Source organism: Bombus huntii, chromosome 7, assembly GCF_024542735.1.
Source record: "Bombus huntii isolate Logan2020A chromosome 7, iyBomHunt1.1, whole genome shotgun sequence".
Taxonomy (NCBI): Eukaryota; Metazoa; Arthropoda; class Insecta; order Hymenoptera; family Apidae; genus Bombus; species Bombus huntii.
The window spans coordinates 6,697,907-6,714,665 of NC_066244.1; the positions used below are offsets into that span (position 1 = coordinate 6,697,907).

Here is a 16,759-nt window from a genome sequence, read left to right on the forward strand (position 1 = left end):
TTCTATGAAGGAATCCTCCGCTAGTTCAAAAATTCTGTTTCTATAAAATTTTCATTCAGCCCTACTAATCCGCTGCGCACGCTCTATTTGCGCTTACTCGAGAAAATGTATAAAAGGACTCTTTAGAATACTTTCTATTCAAATTTTCAAATTAAAAATTTTCAAATTTTTGAAATTAAAAGTATAACAAATTGAAAGTCTCATCAATAAGAATTAGGCTTCATCAATTGTCATGTATTATTCACCCGCCATATTCATTTACATATCTTCAATTTCGAAAACTTTTCATGTATCCAATTTTTTCTAACGCAAATTACGCATTATATTATAATAAAACAAAATTCTGTAATAGAATAGATATCTTATCAATAAATAGTATTAATTTATGGCGTGTAATAAGACATCCAATCGGATTCCTCATAGTGAATCTCCATTAAGATTTCGACATATAACTATTTGGAAAGCGATGCAAGTATTAATATTTTTTAACATTACTACCTGGAAAATGATACTAACTTGAAAAATACGCAACCTCCAATCCTGGGTCCATTGCATATATAGTTTATACGTATATTTTATATGCATATATGTATTATGTGTATATTTTTTCAAAATTCTTTTTTTCCCTTAGGCAACAAGTAAACTGTTAACACCTATTGCGGGTCACCGTGGCATATTGTAAAATATTACAAGGCATGTTTCGACCGTTCGCGGAGAGACGCGGTCGCGAGGAAAACGCGTCAGCGAGAGGCGTAAATTCTCGCTACGATTCGGTTAATCGACGCCGCGAAGTAGTCGTTCCCCTGTTTAGGTTAAGATAACAGAGGTGGTTAAATGAATATGACACAGTAGAGTAAGTTATATTTCACCGTTTATTCCAACAACTTATAACGAAGGCAGTTACGCTGGTGCGTATGTACGAGATGAGTGAGTGACTGATCTACGGGTGTGTATACCCGGTTAAAGGATGTTGACCGTTCGAAGGATGTAAAATCAGTACTGTCTTGGGAGACGATGCTGTGTCGGAGGAAAGCTAAGGATGGGTGTGTCTAGCGCACGGGACCATCGGATTTGTTGGTGACGATTTTAGTTAGGAGAGTGAGGGAATAGGCTTCGTTGTTAATTGGTTAAACGAAGGGTCTTAACCGCCCTCGAGAGAAAGTGGTTAGTGGGAAGAAAGTTGCATCATACGTGAGAAAAACTAACTTTCCCTTGTCAAGCCGTGGTAGACAATAGTCTCTAGAAATTCTTCGGAAACAGACGTTTGTTTGGTTTGAAGGACCTCTACTAGGAAATCTATGAGATTTATGGAAGGTACTTGAGACTATTGAGGGTACGCAGTGAGTATCCGAAGACATCTGGCTGCCATCTTGCCCGCGGTGTGTGGCCTCGGCTAGATAGAGTGTTAGGCGACGTAACAAGGCATTACACAGGATATCACGCAAAATATTACAGAGACGTCGTGGGATGCCTGCGTGAGTGTATTTAGTTTTAATTAATTATAAGATAGATAAATTAAGATTATTGTGCGCGCATTCTATGCAATGATACCCTTGTCTATTTTAGAACGAAAAATAAAAATCTCTTGTCTCATCTCCCTCTCGCTTTTCGAATAGAACAAAATTGTCACTTCATGATCGTTCGGTTCTTTCAAGCTGTAGCGCGACGTACTCACTCGCACGTATATCGGCTACGAACAAGTGATCAGACATTCGATAATTTGTAAGTCATTCTCTCTGAGCTGGCAGTTATCCTCTCTCGGATACTGCCTCGTCGTTCACGCGACGAGACCAGGGAATTGTTATTGCACCGGCACTGTCTGCGGAGTCCAACCGAGGAATCGCAACCTTGACCGATTTTTACTAGCCGAAATACTGGTGTCGGATCCTGTAACTCGACATCCTCGGTCAGCCTATTCAGTTCTTCAGATCTCCACTGTTCAGTAATGGATATGTTCCGATTGCTATGCCTTAAATGCACGAACTTTGACTGATCCACCGCAAACATTGTCGGTTTGACCTTAGACAGGAATAAGGGTGTGCACGTGCAAAGAGAAAGTAGCTGCGAAAGAAATAGGGCGGCAGAGATAATAGGGTACCTAAAAGATTTACATGAACGGACAACGACAAGATCTCGAGAAAATCCAGACTCCTTCAAGGGCCATACATGATTTGTTTCATAACTGCTAATTCAATACGGCTCTCAACTGAACATTGCTTAACGAAGTGTTTCCTTTGCCAAGTTCTGACTTCCTCTTATTTGGCTACACTTAGTGAATATCTGGACAACGTAGACTTTTTTATTCGTGTATACAACTAATGAGTTTAAATTTCCCCCTCGGTTTATACGAGATGTCTCTAGTCTCTAGATTCTAGATATAATTAACGAAACTATATTCAGACGACTATATTAAAGACAAGTTCATGTGATAACGTAGTATATAAGAATATTGTTTTTCCATCCTAAACATCAGCAAACGTTATCATGTACATTTGAAAACATTTGTGTAACGATAACAAAATACTATGTGATACGCGTAGACATTTACGAAAGATTTTTTTACTATACTCACTATTTATTACTTACCGAGTATATATTAAGTTTTATAAAATAAAAGTATTACAATGTTAAACCAACAATGTGCGATTTTGTCTGTCATTGACTCATATATCCAGCCACTTTTAATCCATGTTTTATCCACTGATAAACTTGGTTAGTTTAGTACATAAAATATGTTATGATAATTTATAATTATATTATTATATTCTTTTATTCTTTTATAAGGAGTTTGCTGCAAAACAATTGAGATAGATTCTATGTCATCCAGTTGTGGGAAAGTACAAGGAGATCGTTTTAAATTATCTATACCTTATGCTAAACAAAATTTAACTTGGAATGTTCTGTTTGATTCGCAATGTCCTGAAATGGGACCTGATTTCATATTTAATGACAATACATTCCTAGCAGATATGGATGTGGATGCATTATCTGCCAAAGTACCTAGTCTTGCTAAATGGAATCCCAATGATGAAAATGCATTATTGAATGTTCTTAGAGAACTTTTATCATGCTACAAACAACATCAGGTTTGTGATTGTTACATATAAATTTTTTAATACTGGAACTACATCAAATTTGATACATTTTTCTTTTAAATCAGGTACAATTACTTCAGAAGCAAGCTAGATTACAATTAGAGTATAATATGCTAATGAATTCAGGAGAAGTCAACACAGAGGATGTTGAAGTAATATTGTTACCATCTAGTTCTAAACCAACGGAAGCTAGATTTTTAATAAGTTTATCGGTGGATGTTTCGCAGTTAGAAATTCGTACTTGTAAATCAGAAAGTGACATTGCAATGCTTCTTGTAACATTTTCTGGAACAGATTGGAGTCGTATTACTCCACAACTTTATTTTTCAAAATCTTTAGAAGAGTCGCTTAGTGGAACAGGTGAATTACATTTACCACACTTTCCATCTGACACATACCTACTACGATATATACCAAAAGTAAAAAAATATATTGCAGGAAAGGTATGTAACTTGTTTTAATTTTGTCCTTGTGCTATAATAATTATGAATAAAATAAATATTGTTTTAGGTAAACTCAGTTGTCCAAAGCTTAAAGAGAAGAAGAGATTATATAGCAGCATGTTCATTTATCCACCATAAATGTCTTTTAGAATATGATTCTATAAACTGTAAATATGTGACATTTTTGGTATGTGTAGATGACTTTTTTGCATGTGTGCACATTCGATTTCCATTTGGATTTCCTCAAGAACCACCTCTAGTTGAATTACGCTCAATATATCATTTGACTCAACGTACTGCCTACAGTGAAAGACTAAAATATCCTTATGATGTTTCATGGTCGCCAAAGTTTATGGTAGAACGGTTGTGTCAAACCATTTACTCGTATTTACAAACATTTAAATTCAATTCTATCAAAAATTGTTCAGGAAATCAAAGTTAGTTTATTACATAATTTAAATTATTTTAGTTACTTGTTACATTAACATAAATCTCTCTTTGTACATACTGATAATTATTCTTTCTAAATAAATCCATATAAAAATAAAAATAAATATAACACTACCTACTACGAGAATAACCAAAAGATTATTTTATTATTATTTAATATTAATATTTATTTTCTATATAATCGATAATAATAAAGTATTTTATACTTATAAGCGTGTAATTTTATATGTAAAATTAAAAACTTTTGCCATATACATGTGTATATAAGACAATGTCAGAATGTAAACCATTGGAATCTGCTATAAATTTCAGTTTCGCTGTTCAATCGACTCATTGTCGTGTGAAGTACATGATAATCTCGAAACGATTTCGAAGGATAAAATAAAATTAATTCCATACGTACAGTTTTTAATGCAAGTGCTGAAAGATATTACTAAATAAAAATAATCAATATTTTCTGCTGAGATTAACATTTCTTTGCATTAATAAAAAGAATAATCACAGTTTACTGTAAGAGGTTATATTCCTTCCCACTATACATACATATATTTGTATGTAACAAAATTAATAAATGATATCATATATTAAGGGTTATATAAAACCTTCCTTGTCTAACAATAAATTTATTTTTGGAAGAGCATCATATACCAGTATGCTGAAATATTTGAATCAAACGGAAAGCATCAATGTAGATAAAGATTTATTTGAGAAATATAAGTTTAGCGTCGATCAATTAATGGAACTTGCTGGCCAAAGTTGTGCTATTGCCATTGCTCGTACTTATCCATCGCTTAAAAATTCTAAACAAAAAATTTTGATTTGTTGTGGCCCAGGAAACAATGGTGGTGATGGACTTGTTTGCGCTAGACACTTAAAACAATTTGGATATTTGCCTGAAATTTATTATCCTAAAAGGACAAACAATACACTGTATGAAAATTTACTGCATCAGTGCATTGAAAATGATATTCCCTTATTAAAGGATGATGTAGAATACATTGCTTCAAAGCAACTTCATCAATTTGGTCTTATAGTGGATGCAATATTTGGATTTAGTTTTAAGCCACCTATAAGGGATACATTTATTCCCATTATTCACCTGTTAGAAAATACGACTGTTCCAATTTGTAGTATTGATATACCATCAGGTTGGAATGTTGAAGATGGACCACCTACAGAAGGCGGAATAAAACCAGAAATGCTTGTATCACTAACAGCGCCAAAATTATGTGCTAAAAAATTTGAAGGGAAGTATCATTATTTAGGTGGTCGATTTGTACCTAAAAAATTGGATAAAGCATATAGCCTTAATCTACCTGAATATCCAGGAACTGATTTAATTCTTTTGTTAAATTAAGTCTTCATACAAACTTTAATTACTTGCATTTTTTATTACAAATATGTACAAGAATCGAAAATAAAATATTTATAACTGTTGATAAGCAGCTATATTGTTCTATATTTACAGATATATATTTTATTTTCCATAGAAATACTTTACATATATATATATCCTACCTGTATAATAAAATAAATGTGAGCAATGCGAGTTTTTTTATTTATGTTAATAACATTCAGTAGCTAGAGAAATAGCTTTCGCCTATAGCATCGCCGTGACGAATCTTGCACGCAGTTTGACATTGTTTTCGTTTCGTTTTGATTTAAATCCGTCGCTACATGTACTTCTTTCATGTATCCCGACGGCGGTTAAAATCTAACAAATTAACATTCATGAATGCTATAAACTGCTTATGGGCATAGGGATATATATATTCGCATGTACATGTAGGCGGTACATCTATGTCCCAGATATAAAGAAGTCTGGACCTCGATTCCGGACATTCGCTAGAGAAAAGTGGAACTTAAAAATAACATGGCTGGCAGAAGTAGGTCTCTAACGCAACTTTATTATCCTTGATGTTCGCCTTATTATGAACTATAAAATGTTCCTCATTTATATTTTATATCACGGATTTCGCTCCATTTCGTATATTGTAAACAATATACTCTTAGTGTATAAAATGTTGACAAATTAATTAATTTATTAAAAAGATATATAACAGGAAATTTACATGTTAAAGTATTCTATTTCCTTGAATATTTTGCCTGTTATTTAATAATATCTTTTCTTGGCGTTTCTTTTCCTCCTTAAATGCTTCGCTATTTGCCTTCCGTTCTATTCGCCTTTCCTGAAATTAATAACAAACAATTTTTTATTTGTATTATATGTTTTTGGCTTGTTATGTATGTATACAATTAGCATGATAATTTTACTCTTCTATATTCTTTAAGTGCACTTTTTCTTCGTTTTCTTTCTTCCGTAGTTTCATTTTTAGATCTTATACTTAATGTACTTAAGGTAGATTTCATAGTTTCTGCAACAGACTGAGGATATTTTGGTTTACAACTTTCATTTTCCTGATCAAATTGAGCCAATGTTTTAGCAGTCAGTTTTCCAAGACACCCGTCTAAAACATTTTCTGGTATACCTGTTTTTGGATTGACTTTGATCTTTCGTGGATACTACAAGAGAATTCACACATCATAATTTCACATAACAAAAGGAATAAAATAAATGAACAATTATTCTTAAGCAACAACCAACCTTGGGTTCAGAAATTAACTTTGGATGATTATAAATATTACTGTATGTACTAATAATACTTTCACAATCCCATTTATCTTTTTCTCTTGCATTAACTACAAGTTCTTCTAAATGATTTTCATCCTCGGAGCTAGAATACTCCTTTTCCAAAATTCTCACTCTATCTTTCATCAATTGTGCAACATTATCTGCCTATGAAAATGAAAAGAAATGTGCTTAATTCTCTCTAGTACAAATGCAGCTACTATTAACTTACATCTTTGTTTTGCTGCTTTTCAAATTCTGCTGCACACTGAAGAACTAAATCTGAGTTTGGTGCAATATGTCCTTCAATTTCATCACAATCTAACGCGCCAATTTCATCTTCATCGTATGCTATATACATCTGTATAAATAATGATACACGTTTATCAAATAAAATGTATAAGGAGTTGGAAAAAGGAGTCCTCTTGAGTGTGGGTGTGATTGGCTATTTCTTGTAGACTCAACATAATCATAAAATCATAAAATTAAACTTACGTATTTATCGTGAAAGTATCATATATACAAATGAAACAATATAGTAACACGTAGTGGTGAGTGATAGGGAGTAGTACCACCCTTGATCCTGTGTACCCAGCAAGACTTCTTTCCAGCTATGTACAGTATATCATATCAATAAATACTTACTCTTTCAAATTTATCATCAAGAAGAGTAAGTTGCTTGTTTCTTCTTATTACGCTACTGCTCATTGAATATTCTGTAAAACGGGATTTTGTCTCTTCTTCTTTAAAGGTGTATTGAGATCCATTTAAACTACACACTTCATCTTGTTCTTCGTCGGATAATTCCAAATGCCCCTCAGATGAAACATCAGATACTTGATCTGACTCATTTAAATCATATTTTTGAGATATAAGTCAGCCATTTTATGTACATAATGTACTTTTATAAATACATACCACTTTCTTCTTGTAAAATTTCATCATCGCTATTGATTGCATTAGCTAATTCTACAAAATTATCATCTAATTGATTTTCTGGATCATCATAGTCGAAATCATCATCCATAGCAGCAACTATATCTGGATCTAAGTCTAGTTGCAACCCTGAAACTGGAGCTGCTTTATTTAAAAGACCAACTTTTTCTTCTACATTTGAAGCAAATACAGAGGATGGTAAACTAATTTTTGGCATATTTGTTTGATCATTTGATTTTGAAGTTGTACAATCCACGCGTTCCCATTCAGCTGTCAAAGAATTAACATCTTTAAGATGTTTCAAATAATCATAATCATCATCAAAATATATTCCATATTTTCGCTGCTCCTCTTTACGCTTATTATCATCTATTTTTTTTTTTTCGAGTTTAGAAGCTTGTGTATGTCCAACAGGTACAAGCACGCGTTCTGGTGCTGTTTCATCGGCGATTAATGGATCTCTTTGTGATCGATGAACTAAATGAAATGTTACTGAATTTTTCTTATCAATGAATTTCTTTGTTTTTCCCTTCGGCTGAAAATTGTAAAAGATCAGATGCATAATATAGAAATAACCTAATGCACAAATATGTGTATAACCTCATTAATATACTAACTTACCATTTTTTAAATATTTTTTTATTCAACAAGTTTAAAAAATTCAAAAACAGATTAATAACAGAACATTTACTTAAAATTGCTTAAAGATTTAATTCTACAATCGCTGTTCTGATCACGATAATGCATATAGATTTGCTCTATAATATTTTATATGACTGTAGTTCCGAGCGAACGCGGAAGCATGCGATTTACAAGTAGTTCTCAACCAAGTGGGGAAAATAGTATTTATATACACATCATATACATATTTAAGATGTAACTGTGTATGTGTACATGACATGACTGTGTACATGATAACTAAATACATTAGCATCGTAATTTTTATACAGTTTCTATTTAAAGTAACAAGATGATAATAAAATATGCCATTTATATTAATAAATTACATATAAATATACTGGAAAATGAATGAGATACATTTATCGTGTTTGAGTCTATTGTTGTCTTCCCTACCAGTCATTGTTATAGCGTTCACTATTGATATTCGATAAATACGTGACAAGCCTTCAAGGGAATACGGAAAATGGGGCTATTTGATCGTTTAGCAAATCTTTTAGGTTTTAGGAAAAAAGAAGTAAACGTTTTAGTAGTGGGCCTTAATAATAGTGGTAAGTCGACGGTCATAAATAATTTCAAACGCGAGGATGACCGTTGCATAGACATAGTACCCACTGTTGGGTATAATGTTGAAAAATTTTCATGTAAGTTAAATAATAACGAGTGAACGACATTCGATGTTGAATTGACGTGCTTAAAGCCACATTTCTATATTATTACTTGCACTAGTTGATCTGATGGAGCACTAATTGCCGGTTAACGTAATAGAACAAAACAAATATATTATATTTCAAATAAGATTTATTTTTAAATAATAAATATATATATATGTATAAGCAATATAAACAATATTTTGTAGATTCTATTAGGTAAACTATGGAATATTCATATTACAGAAATTTCTTAGTCTTTTTAATTCTATTATGAAGCACATTGTGCTTTGAACTTTGTGATTTTGATTGAATTAAAGACTTCACTTTTTTTCTCATTTTTCTTTGCAATAATTTTACAGGTGTATGATTCTGAAGTTTATCTCTTTTAAGTTTACTTGTTCCCACAACATTCAAATTATTTTCACTTGCGATATCACTAATATCAATATTAGTCGATAAATTGACATTAGAAGAATGCTGTTCATTTTGACATATTGGAGTACTGGTAACTGGTTTATTTAATTGTTCATTTATTTGCTTATCTTTCAATACGGTTGCATCAGAAAGTATAGTATTAACATTATTTTGTAATTTTGAGTCGTTCTGTAAATTTGATTTGACCTTCAGTTTTGTCTGTTTCAATTTCTTTTGTTTTGAATTATTTACATTAGGTATTGATTTGATAACACTAATATCTTGCTGCCTCACAGACTGTTTAATATTTTGCAATCTCTGCTTCTTACTTTGTAAGGGGACAGAACTTTGATCAGCTTTATATGTACTTGAAATGTTAAGAAACTTTTTTTCTTTTGATACTTCTTTCTTTTGTCCTTTTTTTACCTCCTGTTTCTTGCTCCAAAGTATTAAAGATTTCCTTTGTGGCAATGTAAAACTATCTAAAAATCCTTCTGTTTCCAAATCGCCCAAAGGCTAAAAATACAAATGATGTTTTTAGTTGAATTTACAATTTTTGCTAGAAGAAATTAAAAATTTTACATACACTTATATCCAGTGGACTATCTTCGTTATCTTCTTTTGCCCATGTAAATGCTTTCATATCCAATATATTCTCAAATGCTATATGTAAATCAAATTGCTTAAAACACACTAAAGATGATTTTAGATGGTTTTGGAAGTTTTTATGTAGTCCATTCTCTGTTACCGAATCTATCTCAATTTTGTATGGCCTGGTTTCATTAATATTATATAAGAGATATATTATTATAGTTATATATGAATCAGTATTTTCATTATGCACCCCCATCAGTTCTAAATTAATTTGGGTGTATCCTAAATTTGTTTGTAACTTACAATTTTTTATATGAGAAATATTATGCTAAAAATTAAAATAAATATTTAATATTTTGTTTCCAACCGTTATATAGAAAAATAAGTTCATAAGCTATATGTACCATCAATGTTGTGTATTGTTCTTGTCTTATGAAATAGCAATCTATATACTGTTTACAAATTTTCAAAAAATGAGGTACATTTTTTAACTCATGGATAGGAAAATCACATATCACATCCTGTAAGTCAATACCCATTGGCATCACCCATTTTCCTAAAATTCCTTTATATTGGTCATTCAAAATTTGTACAGCAAAAACATTATTTTTGTCATATTTATTCAAAGGTGAAAAATTAAACACATGTTCCTGTTTTGAGAATTTGACACAGTGAAAACCGGAATATCTATATAATTCGGACTCTAATTGTAAATTGATATCTTGAACTTCATCGATTGTCAGGCACTTGGTAATGTTTGAATGAACACATTTAGTGTTCCCAAATTTTAATATGTCCAAACTACATTCAATTTGCAAAATTATAGATTTCAATTGATGTATTTGGGTTTTTAATCTGCTTTTCAGTTCATCTATAGAGCCTGAAATTGAATGATACTTAATATATTATCTTCATCACAAATGTTATAGGGTTAGACTTTTTTAGATGAACGTATAGCTTACTTTTATTTTCGTCTGAATTTTTTTCATTAATAATATTTTCTAAAATATTATGTACTTCCATACTTTTTAATAATTTATTTACAAGTCGACTATTACTTTTAAAGACTATCGCGTCAATATATCTCCATTATACTTCTCTTCAGTGATTCTCATTTATTTTAATATATAAAATATAAATGATGGTGAAGGAATAGGTGGCGCCCCATAAGATGAATAATATGTACATATTTCATTATATGCAATAATGTATTTATTGAATACACATATGTACATTTACGTTTCTCGTAAATCAATATTACCTCGTTATTTTATACTGTTCTTTATAATCGCATACCATAGAATACTAATAATACATTTTAACATGTTTTCAGTTAAAAATATTAGTTTCACGGCATTTGATATGTCAGGTCATGATCGTCATAGACCATTATGGGAACATTATTATAAAGATTGCCATGGTATTATCTTTATCATCGATAGCAGCGACAAATTACGATTGGTTGTTGTCAAAGAAGAATTAGATATGCTTCTCCAACATCCAGATGTAGCTGGTATATATTATTTCCTTACTTTTTCATATTGAATATTGTATGTCGTGTTTTCTTTATTGAATTTTATTTATCGAATATTATAGGACGTAAAATACCGATTCTCTTTCTGGCAAATAAAATGGACTTGCCTGATTCTTTAACCACTGTCAAACTTGTTGCTGGGCTTGGTCTTGATCGTATACAGAACAAACCCTGGCATATACGAGCGACAAATGCAATTACTGGAGAAGGTTTACAGTTAGGCATAGAATGGCTTACAGATCAAATTCGTGACATATATATAAATAAAAGATAAAAATAAATTTAATGTATCCGATGCTTTAATGCTCGTGAAAGTTAAGCAGACAACAAATTAATCGATTATATAGTCTGTTTGAAATTCGACATTTAAATATTTCAGACAGCGATTTCATGAATGAAATTGAAATAGAGAATGAATGAACATTATATACTCACGTGACTCTAGTCATCAACGAATCTGTTCAATAATAGACGAATGTACATATGTACATTGAATTATATTTGTACCATAATTCGTTCACACATTGCTCGATAGCAATGATTATTATTTAACTGTATTATTTTGTAAACTGTGTATTTCTGTCGATAAATTTTACGATACATGCAATAAATTTATGTATCTCTGATAGATGGCGTTTCCAAATGCTTATTCTACGTCAGAAATTATTTGTGCGTGGACTATAAGTACTGTGACTGTGTGTGATATCGATTGGTGACATTTGACAAGACGACGTGGATTTCTTAATTAATATAATTTAATGTAATATTTCGAAATATTGACAAAAAGATGAAGGGAGATTTCACGATTTATGTTTTATTTACACTTTTATTTAAATTTATAAAATGTAACAGTGTAAATAAATATGCATTGCTTATGCCGAATGTTACATCAAGTAGGGTAAGTAAATACAGAAATATTTAGAGAAGTAGTTTTGCATTTAACTGTATATTTCAAGATACCAATATGAAATATATTTTTTTATATGTGTTTAACGACGTTATAATTAATATCTTTCTCGTTTTAACGTTTCAATCTAATGCTTAATTTATGTCAAGCAAATAATATAGGAACAATACAAAGAGATAATGATAACATATTTTCCTTATTTTTAGGAGGAATTGTATTTGTGTACCCCTGTTAAAGTAGATCCTTCCCAGAACTACTATTTGACAGGTTTTGAACCAAATGCAATGGCAGGTGTTCATCATATACTTTTATATGGTTGTGGAAAACCTGGTAGCTCAAAATCAGTATGGAATTGCGGAGAAATGGGACATGGTATAAATAATAACGAAGATACAATCGTTCCCTGTGCAGAAAATTCTCAGGTATGTAATATAAAATGATGTAGAAGAATAATTTAAGAATTTAAAGAGAAATATTATAAATATCTAATTATATTATCATTTTATATAGATATTATATGCCTGGGCCAGAGATGCTCCAACATTAATTTTACCAGAAGGGGTGGGTTTCAAAGTTGGTGGGGACTCCTCGATTAAATATCTAGTTCTGCAGGTCCATTATGCGCATACTGCAAAATTTCAAGATGCTGGCACTGACGACTCTGGTGTATTTCTCTATTACACATTACGTCCATTGAATAAATTAGCTGGTGTTCTCCTTTTGGGAACTGGAGGTGTTATACCACCTCGAAGTACAACATACATGGAAACAGCTTGCAGAATAAAAGAGAACAAAACTATTCATCCTTTTGCATATAGAACCCATACTCATTCACTTGGTAAAGTAGTTTCTGGATATTTGATAAAACCAGATTACACTTGGATAGAATTAGGCAAAAGAGATCCTTTAACACCTCAAATGTTTTATCTTATACATAAAAATGTTTCTGCTGAACAAGGTGATCAAATAGCAGCCCGTTGTACTATGCATAGTACACACGATAGTTGGACATACATTGGTGCTACTAAAGCTGATGAAATGTGCAATTTTTATTTGATGTATTATGTTGAAAATGACGAACCACTATCTATGAAATATTGTTTTACCAGTGGTCCTCCTAACTATTATTGGAAAAATGCTGGTCTATTTAATATTCCTACTATAGAGGCATCTAGTTTATAATGTAATATCGATTTTAAGTGTCCCGGTTAAAAATTGGTACAGATATGAAGCTGTTAATCAGGCTGTATACGGATGAACTTCTGAAGCGGAAGTATCCGTGTGATGCCGAGTTAATAATGAAAGTACTTTATCTATTTGTTACAAAATAAAATTTGTTTTCAGATTTAAGTTGACATTACTCGCACTTTATACAGTGTGTTGTGTATTATTATTTATTACTTTTTGTTATTAATAGTTTGTATACAAAAAAGAGTACTTAATTAGCTTTATACAAGTATACAATGTACACTAATGTTTTACATCCAACTGTAAAGAAAACAAGATTTTGTATCAAGCCTACTATCGATCAGAACGTTTCTAATGTACCTGCCGTTAATTTCAATTCATTATTATTGCCCATGTACAGCGAGAGAAGAAATATCTATTACTCCAGAAAAACTCTATCTTTTCTATTAAAAGTCTTTAATTCAGTCTAATATAATCAACAAATATTAACTAAAACTATGGCATCGGTGATATTTTTTGCCATATCTATGAACTATATACATGCGTTAATATAAATTATCTTAGTTAATATTTTTGAAAATTCGGCAATGCTTCGAAAATTAGAAGAAGAAGACGTCACTAATAATTAAACGTGATAGAAAGTAAAATATTTTCACAATATAATACCTATATCGTATTATGATTATGATGTGATTTTACTTTATCTCTAGGTGTAGCAATTAAAACTTATATTGCAAGTTATACAAAAGATGCAGAGATGCATTTCTATGAATATTCATTTAATAATATTGTTTCAATACATTAATAAATCATGCATATATTATAAAATGTCTCAATTGCATAATTCTCATTTCGCTTTCCTTTCACGTTGAGCATAGGGATACGGATTGCAATTTTTATTACTATAGTTTTATAAATACATGCAACAAAAGTGTTTTGCAAAGTTTATTCTCTTAAGATTTAGTTCTCTTGAAAAGTATGTCGATAACCTTGGTCGTACGTTTTTGGAAAACAAATGAGCGGAGAAAGTGCAATGAGTATATAAAAGAATCTATTGATGTGGTCGAGCACTTTCAAAGTTACCGATTCTCTACTCGCTAAAGAAACGCACGATATTTCACCGATTTTAAGTTCTGCATCGTTTTTCGTACTTCCATATAGGGCAGAACAATTTACACGAGGAACATCCTAATTCATTCGTTGTTCCGTGGAAAGAAAGTTAATACGTGTTTTCGCTGTTTTCGTCGAAGTTGGGCGGAGAGGGAGTTGGGTGAATTCATTTTTAATTATATTTCAAACTTCTGAGTTAATCATATTGATTTGTAAAGTTATTACGTGTAAAATTGAAGACCGGTTTCTTTCTTTACATCGTTTATACTTCAGTGCGCTCTTTTTCTTTTTTTTGAGAACGATTTAATATCAACGATCGCGCGACTTTGTTACGAAGAAACAAAAAGAAACGATGTAATTCGCTATGAAAACCAAGCGATTCCTTTTGAAAAGTTGCATACATAAATTTATATCGTATATTTGTTTTCCCATTATATTTACCTACGATGTAGCTTCCTTCCTTTCGTACGGGTGTAAAAGTAGTTATACAGAAACGAAACATCGATGCTGCTATATACAAAATCAGAATGGATTTTTATGCGACAGAGTAAATTAATTATAGATTTAGTTCTATGAAAGTAATTGATTCCACGATGAAGCGTAGTATTGAAATAATACGTTGCTGTGAAAGTAAAATTGACTCGAAGCCACGGTATACTTTATATTTCCGGTTCTTAAACGTGTTCCTTCATATATGACGACTTACGACTTCGTTAGTGGCTTGGTTGTTTCTTTTCAAACTTAAAAGCTAATAAAGGTCAGGAATTAAGCTCATCAACAGGAAAGAGAATGTTGTTAGAACAAGAACAAATACGATACAGCGCGTTAGCCTATAACGTTAGATATTTCTGCGTTAACATACATTTTTCCATTAAACAAAAATAGGACGTTGTCGAGATCTGTTAACTTCTGGTTTCATCAACGATTATTCAAGAATGTTACTTAAGAATATTTAGTGTGATAATTACGCTGAATTTTTTTGAAACGAAACCTTCAACTTTCGTTTCAAACTTCTTAACCTATAACATCGAAACGAAAACGAAGTGCATTCCGAAAGAACCGAATTGTTGTAACTTCTTCACCTTCTTCTTCCTTCTCTTTCTTCTTTGTCCTTTGTAAGGATACGTATCTTATCCTTTATACGAAACCAAAGACTATCATTTTTTTTTAGTAATATTTATACATATATATGTATGAACATGGGACGCGCTGATCATAACAATCAGAGTTCAGTAATGCGTCAATGAAAACAGCACGTCACGTGCACATAAAAGTATCATCGTTGGTAAAAGCATGTCTCGTCGTTAGGAAAGCGACCGAAGCACATGCAGCCCGATCGACCATACATATCCTCTGCAGACAACTTCGAAAGTAAGGCCTCGATCACGTTTTGTTCGAAGCAACTTGGGGCACGAACCAAATAGATCCGACTTAAGTTTTGTTTCTTTCGTTTCTCTCCCCCTCGCTATCCCCCTTCCACATTTTCCTTATTTCTTTTATCGAGCTCTATTTCTCATTGTCGATCGTAAATTACGCTTCGTGGATCTTCTTGCCTTTCCATTCCACAAGAGGAAGCGATATAACCGAGTTATATACAATAAAGTCGAATTACGAATCGCATTTTTCTTTTAAAATTCAACTCGGCAGATTTCCATTTCAGAAGCGGCCACCGCCTTACGGTTAATTAATGCGCGAAAGTCTACGATCTAATTGAACCGTGTACTTGGATCGTGCAAATTTTCTTAAAGGCAACCGTCTTATCGGTTTGATTTCGCTACACGTATAGGTCGTATGAACCAGATATTACTGCAGACTAGAAGTCCGATTAAGCTTTAGATTCGAAAACATATCTTGCCCATTAACGGCAAACGAGGCTACATTGCGTCGAGTCGAACGCGCGTATTTGTCAATGTGGCACATCTTCGAAGAATTCTAGCGAGAATAGATACGCGTTAAACGCTCGGCTTTCCTTCGATAGTATTTTTGTATGCTGTACATATTTATTTCCCCCTCTTTTTTCTTTTTTCATTATTTCTTTCTTTCCCGTTCTATCTCCTCCTCCCCCTCCCCCCCTCTCCTCCCTCCCTCGCTCGTTTCAACGCATCGCTTTATACACGCTCGCTCAAAT

General features: G+C 32.0%; 6 protein-coding genes and 1 long non-coding RNA gene across 9 annotated transcripts; 4 read left to right on the top strand and 3 right to left on the bottom strand.

Annotated features, from left to right (window-relative positions):
* The first annotated feature begins 1,659 nt into the window (after positions 1–1,659).
* On the top strand, positions 1,660–4,513 carry LOC126867982 (BRISC and BRCA1-A complex member 2-like). The gene is made up of 4 exons (XM_050623090.1): positions 1,660–2,712; positions 2,785–3,086; positions 3,161–3,538; positions 3,606–4,513. Exons 1-4 carry the CDS (start codon positions 2,625–2,627, stop codon positions 3,978–3,980), a joined length of 1,143 nt encoding a protein of 380 aa, XP_050479047.1. The 5' UTR covers positions 1,660–2,624; the 3' UTR covers positions 3,981–4,513.
* A 46-nt stretch (positions 4,514–4,559) lies between these two features.
* On the top strand, positions 4,560–5,449 carry LOC126867984 (NAD(P)H-hydrate epimerase). Its single transcript, XM_050623092.1, has one exon. It carries the CDS (start codon positions 4,560–4,562, stop codon positions 5,343–5,345), a length of 786 nt encoding a protein of 261 aa, XP_050479049.1. The 3' UTR covers positions 5,346–5,449.
* A 556-nt stretch (positions 5,450–6,005) lies between these two features.
* On the bottom strand, positions 6,006–8,364 carry LOC126867981 (protein LTV1 homolog). 2 transcript variants are annotated; one of them, XM_050623089.1, is made up of 7 exons: positions 8,175–8,364; positions 7,536–8,088; positions 7,263–7,459; positions 6,846–6,978; positions 6,594–6,781; positions 6,263–6,511; positions 6,006–6,177 (listed from the first exon to the last, which is right to left on the bottom strand). In XM_050623089.1, exons 1-7 carry the CDS (start codon positions 8,175–8,177, stop codon positions 6,064–6,066), a joined length of 1,437 nt encoding a protein of 478 aa, XP_050479046.1. In that variant the 5' UTR covers positions 8,178–8,364; the 3' UTR covers positions 6,006–6,063. The 2 variants fall into 2 exon arrangements, with proteins under 2 accessions (XP_050479046.1, XP_050479045.1); XM_050623088.1 differs by having other exon boundaries at positions 6,594–6,785; positions 6,850–6,978; positions 8,175–8,363.
* A 198-nt stretch (positions 8,365–8,562) lies between these two features.
* LOC126867985 (ADP-ribosylation factor-like protein 6) lies at positions 8,563–11,855 on the top strand. Of its 2 annotated transcripts, none has more exons than XM_050623094.1 (3): positions 8,563–8,875; positions 11,226–11,405; positions 11,489–11,855. In XM_050623094.1, exons 1-3 carry the CDS (start codon positions 8,698–8,700, stop codon positions 11,698–11,700), a joined length of 570 nt encoding a protein of 189 aa, XP_050479051.1. In that variant the 5' UTR covers positions 8,563–8,697; the 3' UTR covers positions 11,701–11,855. The 2 variants fall into 2 exon arrangements, with proteins under 2 accessions (XP_050479051.1, XP_050479052.1); XM_050623095.1 differs by having other exon boundaries at positions 8,563–8,782.
* Positions 9,015–11,230, bottom strand: LOC126867980 (uncharacterized). The gene is made up of 4 exons (XM_050623087.1): positions 10,855–11,230; positions 10,297–10,772; positions 9,885–10,220; positions 9,015–9,814 (listed from the first exon to the last, which is right to left on the bottom strand). The coding sequence occupies exons 1-4, from the start codon at positions 10,913–10,915 to the stop codon at positions 9,122–9,124; spliced, it is 1,566 nt and encodes a 521-aa protein (XP_050479044.1). The 5' UTR covers positions 10,916–11,230; the 3' UTR covers positions 9,015–9,121.
* A 221-nt stretch (positions 11,856–12,076) lies between the features above and the next one.
* LOC126867983 (peptidylglycine alpha-hydroxylating monooxygenase) lies at positions 12,077–13,683 on the top strand. The gene is made up of 3 exons (XM_050623091.1): positions 12,077–12,324; positions 12,540–12,755; positions 12,844–13,683. The coding sequence occupies exons 1-3, from the start codon at positions 12,214–12,216 to the stop codon at positions 13,513–13,515; spliced, it is 999 nt and encodes a 332-aa protein (XP_050479048.1). The 5' UTR covers positions 12,077–12,213; the 3' UTR covers positions 13,516–13,683.
* Positions 13,684–14,024: 341 nt separating this feature from the next.
* Positions 14,025–16,682, bottom strand: LOC126867986 (uncharacterized). Its single transcript, XR_007690504.1, has 2 exons — positions 15,494–16,682; positions 14,025–15,379 (listed from the first exon to the last, which is right to left on the bottom strand). It is a non-coding gene; the product is annotated as an uncharacterized LOC126867986 (long non-coding RNA).
* Between the last annotated feature and the right edge of the window lie 77 nt (positions 16,683–16,759).

Bases quoted from the DNA above. Each gene is read 5' to 3' on its own strand.
- LOC126867981 (XM_050623089.1), bottom strand. The intron at 7,460-7,535 runs GTATGTATTTAT...TAAATGAGTCAG, and splicing joins AATTTTACAAGAAGAAAGTG to ATCAAGTATCTGATGTTTCA. The intron at 6,512-6,593 runs GTTGGTTGTTGC...ATTCTCTTGTAG, and splicing joins AGTTAATTTCTGAACCCAAG to TATCCACGAAAGATCAAAGT.
- LOC126867985 (XM_050623094.1), top strand. From the start codon at position 8,698: ATGGGGCTATTTGATCGTTTAGCAAATCTTTTAGGTTTTAGGAAAAAA. The intron at 8,876-11,225 runs GTAAGTTAAATA...ACATGTTTTCAG, and splicing joins TAATGTTGAAAAATTTTCAT to TTAAAAATATTAGTTTCACG. The intron at 11,406-11,488 runs GTATATATTATT...CGAATATTATAG, and splicing joins CCAACATCCAGATGTAGCTG to GACGTAAAATACCGATTCTC.
- LOC126867984 (XM_050623092.1), top strand. From the start codon at position 4,560: ATGATATCATATATTAAGGGTTATATAAAACCTTCCTTGTCTAACAAT.
- LOC126867980 (XM_050623087.1), bottom strand. From the start codon at position 10,915: ATGGAAGTACATAATATTTTAGAAAATATTATTAATGAAAAAAATTCA. The intron at 10,773-10,854 runs GTAAGCTATACG...ATTCAATTTCAG, and splicing joins AAATTCAGACGAAAATAAAA to GCTCTATAGATGAACTGAAA. The intron at 9,815-9,884 runs GTATGTAAAATT...TTGTATTTTTAG, and splicing joins ATAGTCCACTGGATATAAGT to CCTTTGGGCGATTTGGAAAC.
- LOC126867982 (XM_050623090.1), top strand. From the start codon at position 2,625: ATGTTAAACCAACAATGTGCGATTTTGTCTGTCATTGACTCATATATC. The intron at 2,713-2,784 runs GTTAGTTTAGTA...TTCTTTTATAAG, and splicing joins TTTATCCACTGATAAACTTG to GAGTTTGCTGCAAAACAATT. The intron at 3,539-3,605 runs GTATGTAACTTG...ATATTGTTTTAG, and splicing joins AAAAATATATTGCAGGAAAG to GTAAACTCAGTTGTCCAAAG.
- LOC126867983 (XM_050623091.1), top strand. From the start codon at position 12,214: ATGAAGGGAGATTTCACGATTTATGTTTTATTTACACTTTTATTTAAA. The intron at 12,325-12,539 runs GTAAGTAAATAC...CCTTATTTTTAG, and splicing joins CGAATGTTACATCAAGTAGG to GAGGAATTGTATTTGTGTAC. The intron at 12,756-12,843 runs GTATGTAATATA...CATTTTATATAG, and splicing joins CCTGTGCAGAAAATTCTCAG to ATATTATATGCCTGGGCCAG.